An 18458-nucleotide genomic window follows, 5' to 3' on the forward strand; every position below is an offset into this window, starting at 1 on the left:
CAGAGCCGTGCTCTGTGCACCTGCTTCCAGGGGCCTGTTGGTTCCTGACAGCCGGGTGGGCACCTGTGGTTGGACAGCAGAGACGTCCACTGCTGGCCCCAGCTAGCCACCTGTCTGGCCCCTGGCCCAGTCTCCCACCGTTACCTCAGTGCTACTGCAGGCAGGAGGGCGAGCAGGGGACGGCCCAGCTAGGTGTCAAGGAGCTGCCAAATGCTGTGCACTTCTGCAGGCCTCAATGGCTCGGACCCCTGGGTCAGGCCTGGGTTACCTTGGCCCCTTGAAGCTGGGGCTGGAGCTCACTCTAGTACATGTGGGGGGCCTGGCCCTACCATTCCCAGGCTCCTCCAGCCTGAACACCCATCCCCCAGGGATCCTGTGAAGCCCCTGGCCCACAGTTCCCCCAACTGGAGGCCTGAAATCCCTCCCACAGTCCTCCAAGGCTCATCCAAGCCTGTCTTCCTCTCTAGCTAGGCGCCTGCCTCCACCTGGCATGAGCTGGAAAGGCTACCAGACACCAGTGGGGAAACTGAGGCCCGAGAGCAGATGTGTACCCAGTTGGGACAACACTAAAAGCCTTCTACCTTCATCTCTTTGGACTCAGAGCAAAAGTGGCCCAGGAATGGCTGTACCCTCGTCCCACTCTGGGCCAGCCCACCATTCCAGGCTGCACTGTGAAAGCCCCAGATTTAACAACCGAGTTACTGGTACCTTCAAAGCACAGCCTCCTTTATGATTCACCCGATGGGACCCCTCCCCATAACCTTTTGGCACTATGAAACCCTGTGGCACTTGGACACAAGTCCAGGGAAAAGGGGATCCTCAATGGACTCAGATTAAGTTTCTGCTACTATGTAATGCAGGCAGAAATCTAGTTCCATTGTGGAAGACTGAAACAAAAGTTCATGTCTTACACTTCTGAGCCAGCAGACTAAAGCCCACTCCATATTTTTAGAGGAGAATGAAAAAGAAAGGAAAAAGTCTCAAAGTCCCCAGTGTGCCGGGAAAGGACTGCCTCTTTGTCACCATCACAATGCCCTCCTGGCCGCATGGGCTCCACCCCTCCTGCTGGTGCCCCCAGCCATGTCCCCCCAAACACTTCTGTACCCTGTGCCTGCACCACATTCTGTTCTGCACCTCCAAGGCCCAGTTCAATGTCACCTCCTCCAGGGAGTCTTCCAGAGCCCCCATGAATAACAGTCACCACTATCCCATTGGCTGAGCACCTTCCACAGGTGGTCCAGGGTTGAAGGTTTTACAAATATCTCACTCAAGTGTCAGGACAAAGCCACCCAGGGCAGCAGAGTGAAACTGTCCTCTGGAGCTTTCCCACCAGGGCCCACCATGTGTCCAATGCAGATCACCTGGGGAAGCAGGTATGCCCATCTCCACCTTACAGATGAGGAAGTGCAGGCTCAAGGATGTGAAATAGTGAACCCAGGCACATGGCTAGTAAAGGGGATGCAGGGATTTGAACTGGGTCTCTCTGAGCACCAGCCTGTGCCTTCCCACAGTCCTGCACGCTGCCCAGAGATCACTGGCTATCCTCCAGGTGCCCAGGGCACCTGCTAACATTCCACCCACCCCCGACACCTGAGCTCCTGTTCCAGCATCACCCCCAGATGCTGGCCAGTATCAGGCTTCAGTGATTTTCTCATGGAAGTTCTGGAACAGCCCTTTCTGGGGCAGGAACAGCACTCAGTGACCTCTAGTGAACCCTCGGAGGCTCCTGTGAGCCTGGACACCTTCCCAGCCCAGCATGACGAGTGGCGTGAGTAGGCCTGGAGCTGGCCTGCAAGCCAGTCTGCTTGGCCCTTCCAGGCTGCCAGCTGGTATGGGTGCCAATGCCTGGAAAGGTGCTGGCAGTTGCATCCCCAAGGGCTGGGGCCAGGGCCACTTTCCCACCTCCTCTTCCAGGCAGCCTACCATCCTCTCACACACCACGCAGGGAAGAGAAAGCATTTCCAAGGCCTGTCTCTGTACACAGAGGAGGTTAATGGAAAGCCAATGGGCAGGTGGGTGGGTGGGCAGGCAGACTGGCAGAGAGACTGTGGGGTGATGGCTGAGATTCATGAAGCTGTTTAAATGGCAAAATGAGCTGCCGAGCTTTCTTAGCTGGAGGGTAAGCCTTGCTCAGTGAAAGAGGTCAGCCTCAGAAGGACCCAGGAACTCTACGGTCTGTGTGAAGCCTGCTGGCTGACCCTTGACTCCAAGTGTTTCTCTCTTTCTAAAAGATTTTTATTTATTTGTTTTTAGAGAGGAAGGGAGGGGAATAAGAGAGGGAGAGAAACGTGGATGTGTGAGAGAGAGAGTTGTCTCTCACCCGCCCTCAACTGGGGACCTGGCCTGAAACTCAGGCATGTGCCCTGACTGGGAATTGAGCCTGCAACCTTTTGATTTGCAGGCCAGCGCTCAATCCACTGAGCCACACCAGCCAGGACCCCAGTGTTTCTCTCTGGAGGCTGACACTCCATACCACCTGCCCGTAATCCATGGGCATCCCTGACAGAACGTGGGGAGCCAGGCTTTGGAGCCCACAGTTCCTTCACTACAGGGGGCGCATCTCAGGCAAGTCACTGATGTTCCTGACCCCATAAAAATGGGACAGGAAAAGGTGACAGTGAAAGCACTGAACTTATAGCCCGGCACACATCAGGTGTCATAGATGATTTTCACTTTGCTGCTTTCCAAACTCATTCAAAATGTCCATACCCTTTTCAGTCTTCCAAGAGGACCTTTGCATCCAGGGAGAAGGCACTGGGGAGCACAGGGGGAGCCGAGGGGCTGCCTCACTGCGTTTCTATTTGTCATCAACAGAGCTGGCTGGGCACCGACACCAACTTAGGCTGAAACCCAGGTCGGCACAGGCAGGGGCAGGAAGCTGACTCAGTGGCACCAGCACTGATGTCTACCTGTCTGGAGCCAGGTGGGTGAACCACACGCTGCCAACCACTGGTCCTGGGGCAAGACAGGTCTACAGAGGGCCCAGCAGCCTGGGGCAGGGGCTGGTGGTACCAGGGCAGGTGTGTTCTGGTTCCCTGGGCCAACGAGAAGGGAGCTGTGCAAGGCCAGAGGCCTGCGGTGTCCTCAGCTTCTTGGGGAAACGCTCACTTATACTGTGGTTGGCTGAGTCAGGGGCCCCCCGGTTCCACCTTAAGGCCACCTGCTAGCTGTGTGACGTGGGCACACTGCACATCACTGAAACCCCGAGCCTGTTTCCCTGAGTGTGTTGGGCTCTCAAGCCTGTCTCCCAGGTCCGAGGAGCAAACGCGATGCCTCCTCTGTGCTCAATGTTGTAACCCTAGTGTCTACAACACTGCTGGCCTTAGGCGGGCCTCAGAAACATCTGCAAAATGAACCCACACGCAGCAGGTCTGACACCCAATAATTTTTAGCCAAGGGCCACCACAGATGCATATTGTTGCTCCTTCCACCATCTCCACCTTGCAGGCATTATCCCATCGACTCCACAACTGAGAGCTCTGGGAAAACATCACTGAGGTGGGCCTTGGATCCCTGCTGCTTACCCACCAAACACCCTCCTCTCCTCCCCTCCCCAAGTCTGGACTTCCCCTGAGGCCCGACATCAGCTACCACATCACTACACCCTTCAGGAAGCCTTGCCCGCCCCCCGTTCAATGCCCTCTTGACCCTTCCCCAGAAGGCCGCCAAGCCGGGCCTAGGCACAGGGAGTGAACAGCTCCAGGGAGCAGGGGGCTGGGGTGACGTGCAATGTCTCCGGGACCGTGGAATCAGATCCTGTGCTGAGGGCTTCCTCCCATCTGGGCATGTTGTGACGTCCCACCCGTTCCCAGCTCATCGGCGCAGCCTCCCCAAGGACGCAGGCCGGGTAATTTTCACACCGCAGTGGTGTCTGGCGTGGGCATGGGGCAGGGGCGAGACGCCAGGGCTCCCTGTCTCTCCATCGCAGGCCCTGGCCGGCCCTATTGCTCACCAGGTGGCTCTGTCGCCCCACTCATGGTGTGGGAGGGCCAGGACACGGGCCATGGAGGCGATGGAGGGGGATGGATGCCTCGAAAGGGGGTAGGAGAAGCATTTGACCAACTAAGACTGGGTGGGCACCCCTTACATCTACGGCTATGCCCTCGGGTCCTCATGCAGACCTTTCAACAAGGTTAAAAACCGACCCGCCAACAACCTCATCTGCTCAGCAAAGGCAGCCAGGCCCCTTCATCGGGAGAGTGGGCACAGATGCGTCCCCTCCCTCCAGAACTCTGGCTGGTGAAGCTGAGCAGTCACGGGTGCCGCCCCCACCCCTTTCTCTGGCCCAGGTTCCAGCCTGGCCTTCCTCCTGCCTCCTGGGGTGGTGCCCAGGTGAGGGGGAGAACAGAAGGGCTGCGGCCTGCCTCCTGCTCCAGGGACCAGCAGCCTGTGTCCCATGGGCAGTCTGGCCCCCAGCACCATGGCCGGCCCCCGTTCCAAGCAGCACCCCTCCCCCCAGCCGCTGCCTCTTACCAGGCTTTGGGATGAGTCCCTGGAAAGGCCTGGAAGAGAAACAGAGAGGGATTGTCAGAGGAGGGCCTGGGAGCTCATCAGAAATGTTTGGAGCACATCCAAGACCTAATGCCTCAGAATCCGCCACTGTAACGAGATGGCTGGTGGCCTGTGTGCAGGGGACATTGTGCAGGAAGAGGGTGACCAGACTGTCTCCTGCTGGCTCTGCCCTGGCCGGCTCTGTGACCTTGGGCAAATAACTGGTCTTCATTTCCTCCCCTCTGAAGTGGGCCTAACGCCTTTCCCAGGGTGCCAGGAGTGCAGTGCGCAGGTGCTGTGGGCAGGCAGAAGGTGCCCACGAAGCCACCCTGCTATGGTGCTGTGGTGTGGGGGCTGGTCTCACCTCTGTGGGGCCTTCTGCACCTCGAATGGCCTGCAGTCCTCCCTCCAACCCCCAGGACCCAGGGTGGCACTGGGACAGCTGCATTGTCCTGCAGGGAGGACAGGACCGACTGGAGGAAAGGCCAAGGGTCCCCTGGTGCAGGCTGCCACCCATGCTAGTCTTGCCTCCCCACCTTTCCTCTCCCCCCGAGTACCTGGTGACTGTGAACTTGATCTTGTCAGCCACTGCGAGGATTCTCTCCAGGTTTTGGGAGCCAAAGGTACAGGGTTTTTGGAATGGAATGCCTGGGGGTAGCCCCTCAATGATTACTGAGCCGGGGTTACTCTTGATGTGTTTGTAGGGGACCTGGACGGGGTACTTGATGCCCAAGGCTTCCCCTGTGGATGATGCAGAGGAACTGTCATTAGGAGCCAGAGGCAGGGCTGGTATGTGGACTCGGAGGTGTGCCAGGTGCTCTGTGCACAGGTGTGAAAGAGAAACCTGCTGTGTAGTACCAAGGAAAGGCTCAACCAGTGTGGGGGGAATTAGAGGGTGTGTCGTGCAGGGACCCTAGGGGGTCAGGTGCGTGAGTCTGCGGGGCTGGGCTGAGGAGTCAGCAGGGGACGTGTGGCCAAGGCTACTGGAGAGAGGACAGTGCCTAATGCTTCTTAGCATCCTAGTCTGAGAATCTGAAAGCCCATCTTAAGGACGCTACCTTATGGGCACAGCTGGCCCTTCCCACAGTGCCGGACCCTCCATCAGCCCCAGGGTTCTGCCTCACTCCGGTTCGGGACTGGCCTGGCCTGAGAGGGTGGACTGCATTTGGGTACAAGGAAGGCAGCTGGAGCCCAGGCAAGGAGCACCTCACACCTCAGGCTCCCCTTTCCACAGAGGGGCACGGGTCTCATTCCTGCCGCCAAGCCTCTGTGCAGGGCTGTGGCACGCCCATCCCAGTGGCTGTACTTCTCTCACAGCTGGCCTGGTGGCAGTCCTGGGGGGCGGTGGCCACTGCCACCCCACTCTCAGATGAGGCCTCGTGCCTGCTGTCAGTGGCCACCCGAGAGGCACTGCCCGGCTGGCCTTCCCGAGGCTCCTGCCCACAGAACCAAGGATCGGTGCACAGCCCTGGGTGCTGTGAGGCCGAATGGAACGTTCTTGGTGCCCTGGGACTGAGACGGAGCCCAGCACAGGAGACCCACCTGGCCGGAGGGCTGAGCTCACTGCGACCCCCTTAGGGGCTGGTTGAGAGCATCATCCTCAGCATCACAGCACGCCCCTTTATGAAGAAATGCTGCCGAAATCTCCACGTCTTGCACTAGAAAGAACAGCTGAGCTCTTTCATGCAATAAACTCATGGTTGCCTCATGGACACTGGGAATGGTAAAACCTGCCTCATTCTACGTTTTGCTCTGATGCCTAGGAAACACGGAGCCTGCCGAGTGCCCTGCCCCTAGCACGTACAGGATTTCTGCATCTTCACATCACCCCTGGGTCCGTGCCATTGCCTCAGCCTACGAACTGACTGAGATGTAATTCTCATACCATAAAATCGACCATTTTGAAGAGTACAATCCAGTGGTTTTTTAATATACTCACGAGGTTGTGAAAATATCTCTACAATCTAATTCCAGAACATTTTCATCACTGCAGAGAGAAATCCTGTGCCCATTAGCAGACACTCCTCCCGCCCCTTCTCCCCATGCCCTGGCAACCACTAATCTACTTTCTGTCTCTACCATTTTGCTTTGTTTTGAATTCTTTGTCTTCATTTTTTTTGCACACTAGTTTATGTGCTATTAGTGCACAGAAATCCTTTCTGAAACGAGAAAACTCAGGCAGAGAGGAAAATTTACACCCAAAATCCCTGAATGGGAACATGGCCTTTTCCACTTCTCTCTCCTCCAAAACGGCTCTTGCCACAATGACCGACGGCCTCCATGTCACAAACCCTGTGGACACTTGTACCCTTTTGGCAAAATCCAACACAGATGGCCACTCCCTGTTCTGTGAAGCCTTCTCCTCGGTGTCCACAATCCCGCATTTCCTGGTTTCCCCTCATTCCGACCACTCCTCCTCCTCCGGGGCCTGACCTCTAAACACAGCCTTCCTGGCCTTCAGTCTGGGTCCTCTGTTGTCCCCTCTGCACCCCTGTGGTGTCTCCTCTATTCCCATGACCTAAGTTTTGGTTCCAATCCAGATCCTTTTCTGAATAGCAGACTTTGTCTCCACTCACTCCTCTAACTCCACACGTCCCAAATGGGAACCCATAACCTCTCTCCTGACTCCCCTTCCAGTGACGGTGCTGCCTTCTTCTCCCTAGCTGACAGTGTGGGTGTCCCCCTGTCTCTCCCTGGTGTGCCATGTGTTCTATCCCTCCCCCTGTCATGGTGACAGGTCCAGGTATCCCAATGAGCATGTGGCATTTCCCTGCCACAGGGATGAGGTAAGGAATGGACATAATACTCAACAGAGACCAATGAGAAGCAAGGGGAGAGCTCAGAAAATTCTGGGGAAGAAATAGCCTGGCTCTCTTGAGAAAGCCCGTGGAAGAGCCAGCCCAGTCCTTCCTTCCAGAGTGTGCAGAGGGGTGTCTGGACCTGCTGCAGCCATTCTGCCAGCGAGCAGGAAGCCAGCCTGAGAGGATGCTGATACTGTGGAAAGACACCAAGGACATTCCTGGGCTGCTGGATCCAGATGACCCTGAAGGCCAGCCTACTGCTGGACCTCCCATGCTGAGCTACGGCTGCTTGTACTGCCCAAAGATAGCTGGACTGACTTTTCTCCCATTCCACATGCTCCTCTTACAGTGGAACATCTACACTCCCACACAGACAACTGGGAATGGGACTTTGTGACTGCCTCGACCTGTACAGTACAACAGAGGTGACACGGCGTGACCTCTGGGGCTGGGTCACAAAAGGCAAACAGCTTCCAGCTGGCTGTCCCTTTCAGGACATGTGTCTCAGGAGCCCTGACTGACAAGTAGGAATTTTGATAGCCTGGAGTTACTACGCTGGAAAGCCTGAGTGGAGGGATTTCATAGAAACTGGGAGAGATGCCCGAGGGGCCCAGCAGATCCAGCGCCAGCAGTCTCCCCAGACCGAGCCCAGGGATCAGACACATGAGTCGGGACGCTGTCCAGGTGATCCCAGCCTCAGCCACCTTCTGCTGGCACCCTTGGGAAACACCCTGAGTGAGGTGACTCACTGACATCATCAGAGAGAATAAGTGGTCACTGTTATTGTAGGTCACCACATTTTGGGGTGAGCTCTTCACTAGTCATAGTAACCAAATCATAAGCCCATTAATCCCCTTTATTGCTCAAGACAGTTTTAGTGGCTTGAGACCAAAAAGGATCTTAAATGATTCTAGCTTGTTTTCCTCAAGGAAGAACTCAGCTGGAGGCCTCTGTTCTCCTCCCTCCTCCCTGAGGATCTAGCAGCAGGGATCTCTCTCTGAGCACATCTCCACTCCACCCACCTTCCTCCCAGACTGAGGCCGGGGCCTCGCCCAAGAGTACATTCCAGCCTACCTACCACTCCAGCCTCTGAGCCGGTGTCCCACCACCCATCCTCATCCTCCTGCACCCATGCACTTTCTTGTTGTTGAAGACTTTATTTATTTATTTTGAGAGAGAGAGGAGTGAAGGAGAAAGAGAGGGAGAGAAACATTAAATGCAACAGAAACATCGACTGGTTTCCTCTTCCATGTCCCGAACTGGGGACCTGGCCCGCAACCCCCGCATGCGCCCCAACCGGGTATTGAACCAGTGACCTCTTGATTTGCAGGCTGATGCTCAATCCACTGAGCCACACCAGCCAGAGCCCCATCCGGGAACATATTCTAAAGTACAAAGTGGCTCCAGTCATTTCCCCTTTCCCAACCAGATATAAGGCTGAAACCATGGATGATCAGCTCTGTTTCCTGGCCAGCTCCATGGGGTCCTTCCTCCCCCAACCTGCACACTTCAGCTTCCTCCCTGTCTTAGGAAAAGCCTCAGGGCCTTTGCACATGCCCATTACCTCAGCCACAATGTCCTTCCTTCACAGTCTGCTCAATTAATTCCTTCACTACCCTTTAGCTCTCTTTTTTAAAAGAGGCCTGCCCCTGCCCCCCGATTTAGGGTAAGCATCCAAGTTATTCTCTCCTGAGTAGCCTGCTCTTCTCCTGCATGATGGTGGAACAGTTCCTCACTGTTATTAGAGTCTGTGTATCGGTGCTGAATGTGTCTCTCCTCACTGAGCTATGGGGGCCCAGGAGGGCAGGGACTGCGTGTTTTCTGCACTGTTGTGTCTCCAGTGCCTGGCACATGGTCAGTGCTCCAGAGAGATCTGTCCGTGGGTGAAAGGGTTTCCCAGAGGTGACCCTGGGAAGCTCCTGCCTCACTTCCAACCCTGCTGGCTTCCCTCACCCAGGCGCCCGGGCCTCACCGTATTTCTTATTGAACAGATCCTGCACTTGCTCCCTCAGGGGATGGTGTTGGCGATGTCGATCCGGGAGAGTCTGGTGTCATAATTCTCTGCAAAGTGAAAAACAATTATGGATTTGGGCTGTTAAATTAAAAGGCACTTAGTGAATTTTAAGGAATATGATTTTCTAATTATGGGGACCTCCTTCTCTGGCAATTATCAGACCCTTGGAGTGGGCCCCTCAGGTCCTTCAGCGCGAATGTCTTGACAGAGATGTGTTTTTCTGGAAGGACGCACGCTGTTGCAACAACAGTGAGTTGGAAATTAAGTTAATTGTTGACATTTGAAAACCACCACCACAGCGATCAATAAGCCCTGGAGGTGACAGACACCATGAAGAGGACCGGTTCCTGAGCATGGTGGGCTTGGAGCAGGGCAGGCAGGGGATCAGATGGCTGGGCAGCCCCGGAGAGGTGGAGCAGCTCCCAGGGGTCACTCCCCCACCGGGAGGGTATTGGTTAAGGAGCCCGTATGCCGCATGTGCCAGGGGGACCCCAGATGGGCCCCTGCACCCAGGGAGATTACAGCCTGGCACTGCCTTGTGGGAAGAGAGAGGCGAGGCAGTGGATCTCAGGGTGGTTGGGTAGGGGGTGCTGAGGACCCCAGTCACGTCAAAGGACTGGGCAGGAGGCACCTTGGGGTGTGGCGAGAGACTCAACCCCCCTCATCACAGGAAGTCCCAGCTGCCTGGGATGGAGGGTGAGACTTGACAGTGAGCAGCCGCCCCTCTGGGGTCTGGGTCCTCTCTCTCGGGGCTTCCCCACCCCCTTCCTGCCATGGGTCTCCCTGACCCATTTTCTCCTCACAGCCACAGTGGCCGCCCAGGGACACCTAGGAAATGCCCACTCACACACAGCCACACCCAGGGCTGCCCCTACAGGCACCTGGGCTGTTGCTCCCCACCCCCTCACTGAGGCTACACTGAATCCCAACCAGGAAGCTGAGAAGCAACACCGCACCTGCACCGATGGGAGGGGGGCCGCCCCCTCAGAGCCTGCCCTGGCCTGCTTCTGTTTCTCAGCTATGGCCCACACTCCATGCCTTCACTCAAGCTCTCCCCCTTCTCTCCCTGCACACTCACTTCCTCCAATCCCATCTCGCCCCCCTGCAGTTCCCCTCCTCCAGAGCCCTGCTTGCCTCTGTGCATGCCTCTGCTTTGACAGCAGCAAGAGTGAGGCTGACTGCCTAGTGTCCAGTGGGCAGGCAGGTCAGCTGACTCCCCGCGTGGACAGCGGGTGGCTCCTGTACTCTGTGGAACCCCCCCACCCCAACCCCCACAGCCCCTGTGGAGCCTCTTGGAGCTGGCAGAATACAGCCCTGTCCCCGCTGCTAACCCACCTCACCCAGTCCCCCAGGCCCTGGGGTTGTGGGCAGCCCCACCCAGCCTGGCCAGGTCAAGGCTGTGGCGCTGGGACTGTCGACTCCATCCTGAGCTGCAACCTTACCTTGAAAGCCCTGTCTCTTCAGGCTCTCGTCCACAAAAGGGTCCCCGGAATCCCTATCTAGGGGTGGGGGGAGAGAAGCCAGGATGAGCAGGGGGCTAGCTCCTGAGACCCAGGGACAAACGTGGGGGTGAACTGGATGCAGAGGGCAGTGGGGGAATGCCAGGGGAGGACAGAGGAAGCAGAAGGAGGGGAGGTGGCAGAGGCCTGAGACCCCTCCCACACCCAGCCCCAGGGTACCTTGGCTGTCCGTGATGGGCTCTTTGACTCCTTCAGTGAGCAGCTCAGGCCTGGAAAATACAAGTGAGGCTATCACCAGGGTCCCTCCAAACCTTCTCATACTGCACAGCCCTTCCCCCGGGGCCTCAGTCTATGCATCTGTGCAATGGGTCCTCTGCCTCTGGACAGTCCAAGTCTGGGGTCCTCGCCCCACCCCCACAGCTGCCCTGCTGACCCACATGTGAGATCAGGGGGTGGGGGGCTGCGCTGGACTCTGAAGATTCAGCTGGGAGTGAGACCAGCCTGGTCCTGGCCTGGTGGGGCCGACACCCTCACTCTCAGTTCCAGGACACAGTGTGACTGCTGCTGTCCACCGTCAGAGCCTGTGGTCTGGGGGGCTCCCCATGGAGCTGGTTTTAAGTGTGGAAGCCTTCGGGACTGACTGAGCGGCACCACAGTCTTGGAGGCATGAGGACAGCCCGAGGTTTCTGGCTCACACCTGAGAGCTGCCATTGGACTTTGGGGTTGGGGGCTCGGGGACCAGCCCAGCTCTCTCCTAAAGTCTGCATCGACACAGATGTCACAAGGCCCTTCCCAGACATGAGGTACCTGCCGGCGTCCTTGAGGTAGGTACTGTCTCCATCTTCCCATTCTCAGGATGAGGAAACTCAGGCATCGGTGAGATGATGGACATGCCCAAGACCACACAGCTCACGGGGCAGAGTTCAAATTAGGGGCCCCTCTCGTCCTCACCCGCAGCCTCTCCAGCTGAGGGGCACCTTCCCCCGCACCAGACCACTGTTTTCTGTCCTGACTCAAAGAGAGGGGTGCAGACCTTTAAATCCAAGTTTGAGGAGAGGACGCAGGGCTGCGGAAGGTACTTTGGCCTGGGAGCCAGGAGTCCTGCTCAGCTCCTGCCACTCCTAGAGGACTGTGGGGCCATGGTTGCACTGCCTGAGCCTCAGTTTCCCCAGAAGGGGGAAGAGGGAGCAGTGGTGGTGGTGGGGGCTCTGAATGCAGCCTGAGGCCTTTTCCAGCTCCTCAGACTATGGGCCAAGGCAGGGCTGTGCCTGCACCCTCTGCAGCCCTGGACGCCCAGCCCCGTGTCGGGCAACAAGCTTATGCCCAGATCCCGCTGCCAGGACAGGCGTCCAGTCCTCATCCTCCGGCTGCCTGACTGAGGGGCAGAGTGCCCCAAGTCTAGCCTTTCTCCTTGCTCCCAGGCAGGGTATCTGTGTCGCTGCTTGGACATCTCTGTGGTGGAGAGCTCGTCCCCTTTATGGGCAGCCTCAGCACAAACATGTCCTCATAGGAGACCCTGGTCCAGCACCCTTCCCTTCGGGAGGTCTGAAGGAGCAGTTCTGTTACCTGTCCCACTCCACCATGCCCTCCTCTGGCCAGCCGGCCTCCCTTGTGCCCTCAGGCTGCCACGGGCCCCAGACCCCCGGCCCACCCAGACAGCCCCGCTTTAGCTGAACAAGGTTCCACTGAAAATGGGGCATTTGGGGTCAGTGCTGTGCCAGAGCCTGTCTGATCTTTATCCCCGGTTCCTGGGAGAGAAGCCAGAAATCTTCCACATTTCCCCAATGACAGGAGTGTCTCTGTCACTCATGGTGAGCCTCCTGGATCACACTTATGTTTATACGGGGTTGGTTCAGGATGTAGGAAGAGCAGCCGTGTGATTGCAGGACTGGGCTTTGGGACAGCTGACATCAGCACAACCTCCTGGCTTCTAGGGAGACGAGAGGCTGGAGAACGGATTCAATCACATGCCCAATGACCCAATCAAGTCTGGCTGATGCTTCCCGATGAGCACCATGGACACGGAAGCTCGGTGGGGATGCCCATGGCGAACCAATCGGTGTGCTGGGAGTGACGTGTGCCCTGAGTTCACGGGACAGGGCGTGGAAGCTCTGTGTCCAGTGCCCTCCCAGACCTCAGCCTTTGTGTGTCTCCAATTGGCTGGTCCCCATTTGCATCCGTTACAGGCCCCTTGTCCTTGGGGCTCATGTCTGCAGTGGGGGCGTTCTTGCTGGGTTTGTGCCCTGAACCTGTGGGGTCTGCTCCCTCCGGGTGCTCAGTGTCACAAGTGAACCACAGCACTTGAAGCAGACACAACCTTCCACAACTACTTCCCTGGGCATCAGTCTCCCACCTGTCAGAATGCACCTGTGGTTTTAAATTTCCTAAGTGTTTTTCAACTTTGGAGAATCTGATGAAAGCAAAGAACCCCCTCTCCAGAAAAAGGCACAAAAGAATACAAAAATTTTGCATATAAGTTCAAGAATCTGGGTTAATGTTTTTTGACCAAAGGTTTAGAAAGTTTAATTTGATTTTGTACCAGCTCTAATTAGCAGGCACTGGTTGTCTGGAGTATTGTTTTGAAGGATGTGGAGGTCAGGTTCAGACGCAAAGAGTGTCAATCAATTAGTGATGTCTTGCAGCTGATAATTTCTCAGTTATATAAATACATATTTTTATAAGCTGAATTGTACTCCTCCAAATTTCATGTTGAAGCCCTAACCCCAAGTATCTCAGAACATGACTGTATTGGAAAACAGAGTCTTTAAAGAGTTGATTAAATTGAAATGAGGACAGTAGGATGGGCCCTAATCCACCTGACTGGCATCCTTACGAGAGATTAGGGTCATGCCGAGAGAGATACCAGGGGTGCCTGTGCACAGAGAAAAGGCCATTTGAAGACACAGCAAGAGGCGGCCATGTGTGAGCCAAGGAGAGAAGCCTCAGGAGAAGCTAAACCTGCCAACACCCTGATCTTGAACTTCTAGCCTCCAGAACTGAGAGAAATAAATTTGTTGTTTAAGCCATCCAGCCTGTAGCACTTTGTTATGGCAGCCCCGGCAAACTAATATCCCCATGTACGTACATACATATATACGATGTACTTCACAGAACCATAAAGTTCACTTTTACAGTATGCCAGCCAGTGGTTTGTAGGGTATGCACCAGGTTGTTTATGTAGCCACACTTCTATCTAATTCTAAAGCAGTTATATCTCCTCCAGAATGTATTCTTTTGAAAAGTAAGATTAACGAGAAGTAGTTATTTTTCACTTAGTAGTCCCCATAGTATTTTTGCTCATTTTGAAAAGGAGGAATAAGAAAATAAAGATACTGAAATGCCCAACCCCTGTCCTCCAATCATCTGACGATGACCCCGACTTGTCTGCGGCCCCACACCCCACCTGCAAGGTCGATAGCTCTGCTCCTTGAACCACTTTCTTCACTTGGCTGTCAGAAACTGGAACTAGTTAAATTCACTTCTTAAAACTGCCATATTTTTAAAGAAATGAACTCCTCATCCAGGCAATCATGTGGGTCCGTCTCAAAACCTCAGCGAGAGAAACCAGACATGGAAGGCCGCACCCTGTGGGGTTCCATCCACATGACACACGAGAAAAGGTGACACGGTGACAGGCCATGGGTCAGTGGCTGCCAGGGGCCAGGGCTGCCAACGAAGGGAGCGCAGGGGAGAGGAAGACCAGTCCACACAGGTCTGCCGTTGACTGAGCTCCTACCGTCGAGCTGCCCAGGTGCTTTGGTTCTGGGTTTGAGGGGTGAGTGTGGCAGGCTGTCCCCACATGCTGCGTGCTTCCTGAATGCCAACAGCTCCCCACGCTCTGTCCCCACCCTGACCTCTCCACTGAGCATCAGGACTGGGACCCCGTCATCCCACTGCTGTCCCTCCCTGGACAGCCTGATGCATCTCAAACCTAACACATGTCAGACCCAACTCTTGACTGTGGCCTCCACCCCCAGCATCCCCGACCCAGAAAAGGGTGTCCCCGCCAGCCCGGGTGCTTAGCCTGCAACCTTTGAGTCGTTCAGGCCTCTACTCCTCTCACACCCACATCTAATGCATCGCAAATTCTTCAAACTAGTTCCTGAATCTGACAACTTGCATATTCCCCCTACCTTTACCCACTTCAAGCTCTGCTCTGTCCCCTGGTGCCAGATTAAGGTCTCCTTGCTGGTCTCTGCTCCTTCCCCTGCTCATACCCCCAGGGTTCCCTCTGCCCCACAGCTGGACAATTATAAATAAAAAATAGACCACATCATGTTACTCTCCTCAAAAACTTCCAGTGAGTTCTCATTAAGTTTGAAATAAAATCCAAACTCTAAACCAGCCCAAGACCCTGTGTCATCTGGCTCCTGCTATCTTTTGGGCCTCACCACTCACCACTCTTCCCTTGCTCACTCTGCACCAGCCATACTGTGCCCCGCTAGTCTTTGCACATGCAAGTGTGTCTCTGCCTCAGGGCCTTTGTACCTGCTGTTCCCTCTGCCTGAACGCTCTCCCAGTAGATCCTCACATGCCTCGCTTCCTTCCCCCTTACCCTCCTCTGCATTACAGCACTTACTTCTACTTCACATTCTACTGTTGTTTTATTCAGCGACATCGGCCAACTAAAGGGCAGGACTTGATGGCCTCTGCTATTGTAATTCAGCATGACACGTGGCTGGTATTCAATGTGTATTTGTTGAAGGAAGGAACCAGGTGTCCACTATTCTCAGCTCCTGCAAGTACCACCTTCCCTAACTTCTCCTGACGCAAACGAGGCTCCATGGGCAGCTCCCTGTCCCAGGCCCCGTCACCAGCCTGCCACTCCAGGAGTGATCAGTACCATGAGTTTCCCAACTTGGGGACCATCTACTCCTCTAAAGGGATCACACCCTTAAGAGTCTCCTTTTTCTTGCCACTTTCAACCAAACCAAACCTAAATTTACAAGACATGCCAGTAACACACAGAAGCAGGAAACACAAAACAGGTCACCCCATGTTCTCCCCCTCCTTTGAAAAATTAGTAGCCGTCCCCACCTCCTCCAGAGGGACTTTATACTGAGCAGGGCACACAGTTCCCCGGGGCCCTTGCTGATGAAACTGAGATGCCGAAGGGAACAAAAAGGACCTAGAAATGCCACAGCCATCTTTTCCAACCCTGGGGTAATGGGCATTGCCCTCAGCAGCGTCCTGGTGCCCGCTGGCCCAGGACACCAACATGGCTGCCCAGAGGATACTCAGAATGGCCCAGAAGAGCAAGCTGGCACACACGGCCCCATAGCATGTGCTGGCACACTGGAGCCAGGGAGGGCGTCGGGCTGGCTGCCCTGGGTCTGGCAGACCTGGATGGCCTGGTGCCTGCTCGGCTGTGCCTGAACCCTGACTAACACTGCACTCTTTAAAGACCAAACAAGGAAAAGCCCACCCTAACCTGCCGAGGCAGATGGGATTTTGGTGCGGCCCCCGGCCTTACCTCTTAATGACAAACTGGATGCTGTTGCTGGCCTCCAGGATCTTCCGGAGCCTGGCAATCCCAAAGCAGTTGGGCCTGCGGAGGGAGATGCCTTCAGGCAGCCCCACCACAAACAGCTCCTCTGGGTACATCAGGAACTTGGAGTAGGGCACCTTGACGGGCTCCGAGATGCCGATGGCCTTGGCTGCGAAGACACCGCTGCTATAGGGCCACCCAGAGCTGTGGGGCCACCAGTCTCAGCTCCCACCTCCCACGTCTGCCGAGGGGGAGGGGGGAGCGGCAGCCACAGGTGCCAGAGCCCTTTCAGAGTCTGCACTTAGTTGAGCCTTCTCCAACTTCTGGAGATGTGAGTAGCACTACCCAGGCTCAGTGAAGAGGCCTGGAGCTCAGAGGGGATGGGACTCATTTCAGGCCGCAGGGCCCCAGAGCCAAGGTCCGTGAATCCCAGACTCATGCCCACTCCATGCCCTCACAGCCTGGCAGCGCAGGAGAAACTGCCGGCAGCTGGCGAGACCTATTGCTGGCTCCACCCAGGACCAGGTGTCCTACCCTGAGTTTCCAGAAAGGCCCTCCAGAGGTCCCCTGCCACCATAAAGAAGTGAAGAACCCCAAAAGTCTGTGTGGCACACTTTGGGAAGAGGACAGATCTGAGGTCCAGCTTAGGCACTGCCACGCATTAGCTGTGGGGCCTCAGGGAAGCCATGTCCCCGCACAGGCCTCACTCTCCTCCTGTGTAAACGAGTATTAGGGTACAGGGATTCGGTGGGATGGGGTGAGAGAAGTGTGAAGCACCTAGCCAGGGCCTGGCAAACCACAGGCACTTGGTAAAGAATAGCTTCCTCCCTGCTTCTGCACCCTCTCTCCTGGTCCTTCTGGTAGGAAAGTTCCTGCTATGTATGAGTCCTCTGAGAACCCTGGACGGGGGTGCCCCTGAGGACAGTGGGCAGTTCATACAGTGGAGTGAATGGCCTCTCCAGGCGGAGGCAGAGGCAGATGTGAGAGAGCATGAGCGTGTTGACCGAGGAGGCTGGGTGTAGTGTTTCAGAGGGTGGGGTTCTCTGCAGTGCCACAGTCTCCCTGGGGGCCCCTGCCCTCTCTCAGTGGGTCCCAGTCCCTCCCTCCTCTCCCCCTCCTTGTTCCTTTGCAGGGAACAGCTGGGATGGGGGGCTGGGCATAATGTCCCTCTGAACACAGGCCAGCTGAAGGGCGGGCCGGGATGCCCTGACCTGTCCGGCCCCTGCTCACCGTATCTTGTGTTGAAGAGCAGCTCCACCTGCTTCCGCAGGGGCCGGATCACATCACCGTGGCTGTCTGAAAGGCAAGAAGCAGCCTGTTGAGCCTCCCCAGTGGCGGCAGCACCGTGCTCCTCAGCTCATGTCCCAGCTCTGCTGGCACCAAAATGACCCTTGGAGGGACCTTGGAATGGGGAAGGCTGGGATGGTGGTGGCAGGTAACCTCCTCCCTCACAAATGGCACCCCCGAGACAGGCCCATGATTCCTGGGCTCAAATTCCTTGTGAAACCCGGTCTAGGGATTGCTGAGTGGAGATCTTAAAGGTTTTGTGGCCTAAGAAAGATCATGGTCTTTCTAGGTTAAGTGGCACTCCAGATCAGCTCAGCAAGTCACCTAACTAGTGAGGAAATGCTAAGCCTGCAAATTGAGTATGCCGCCACCAGGTGGCAGTGGGCTTTTGTTAAACTTCCTGGTTTCCCTGCCAGGCTGGGTTTGGGGGAGTGACCCATCTCCCCTCTGACACCCACTCATTCCATTTCAGGGGCAGAGACTCCTGAGATGAAACAGGTCTGTCCTCACCTCGATGACCCTTCTGGCCTACTCTCATTCTCAGCGGGAAGGGAATGAGCTGTGTTCCTGAGAATGGGCATGCCTGATGGACACGAAGCCAATTTTGCGCTTTCAAGCCTCAATTCTACTTGCTCAGATAGACCAGGCTCAGTCCTCACCCTTAAGATCTTTGTGGAAAGAAACACAGTGTGTATACAAACAAAAAAAGGCAGTCTTGCAATTTCCCTTACCAGAATGAGCTCTGTACCTCTGACCAGGTACCTCCTGGTTCTAGAAAACAGGTCTGCAAACCTCCCACCTCAGGTAGCCCACAGGACTCCCACCCCGCAACGGGGTGCTGACCAGTTCAAGGAGAGATGAGGGGCAGGGGAGGGCAGCAGAGATGGGGTGGTGGGGTGAAATGCGGGATATGGACA

At 55.9% G+C, this 18458-nt stretch overlaps 1 protein-coding gene across 1 annotated transcript in view; it reads right to left on the bottom strand.

Moving 5' to 3' along the window:
- LOC123806292 (general transcription factor II-I repeat domain-containing protein 1-like) overlaps positions 1-18079 on the bottom strand; it is a 44097-nt gene extending 26018 nt beyond the window's left edge. The window contains exons 1-9 of the mRNA XM_045819333.1: positions 18052-18079; positions 17466-17550; positions 16240-16440; positions 10986-11035; positions 10749-10805; positions 10263-10324; positions 9265-9337; positions 5049-5232; positions 4474-4502 (exon numbers count right to left, since the gene is read on the bottom strand). Of these exons, the coding sequence (XP_045675289.1) occupies positions 4474-4502; positions 5049-5232; positions 9265-9337; positions 10263-10324; positions 10749-10805; positions 10986-11035; positions 16240-16440; positions 17466-17550; positions 18052-18079 (769 nt within the window). The remainder of the gene's footprint in view (positions 1-4473; positions 4503-5048; positions 5233-9264; positions 9338-10262; positions 10325-10748; positions 10806-10985; positions 11036-16239; positions 16441-17465; positions 17551-18051) is intronic.
- Positions 18080-18458: the final 379 nt, after the last annotated feature.

The sequence above is a fragment of the Phyllostomus hastatus genome, unplaced genomic scaffold, assembly GCF_019186645.2.
Source record: "Phyllostomus hastatus isolate PE091 unplaced genomic scaffold, TTU_PhHast_1.1 phas_scaffold_385, whole genome shotgun sequence".
In the NCBI taxonomy this organism is placed as follows: Eukaryota; Metazoa; Chordata; class Mammalia; order Chiroptera; family Phyllostomidae; genus Phyllostomus; species Phyllostomus hastatus.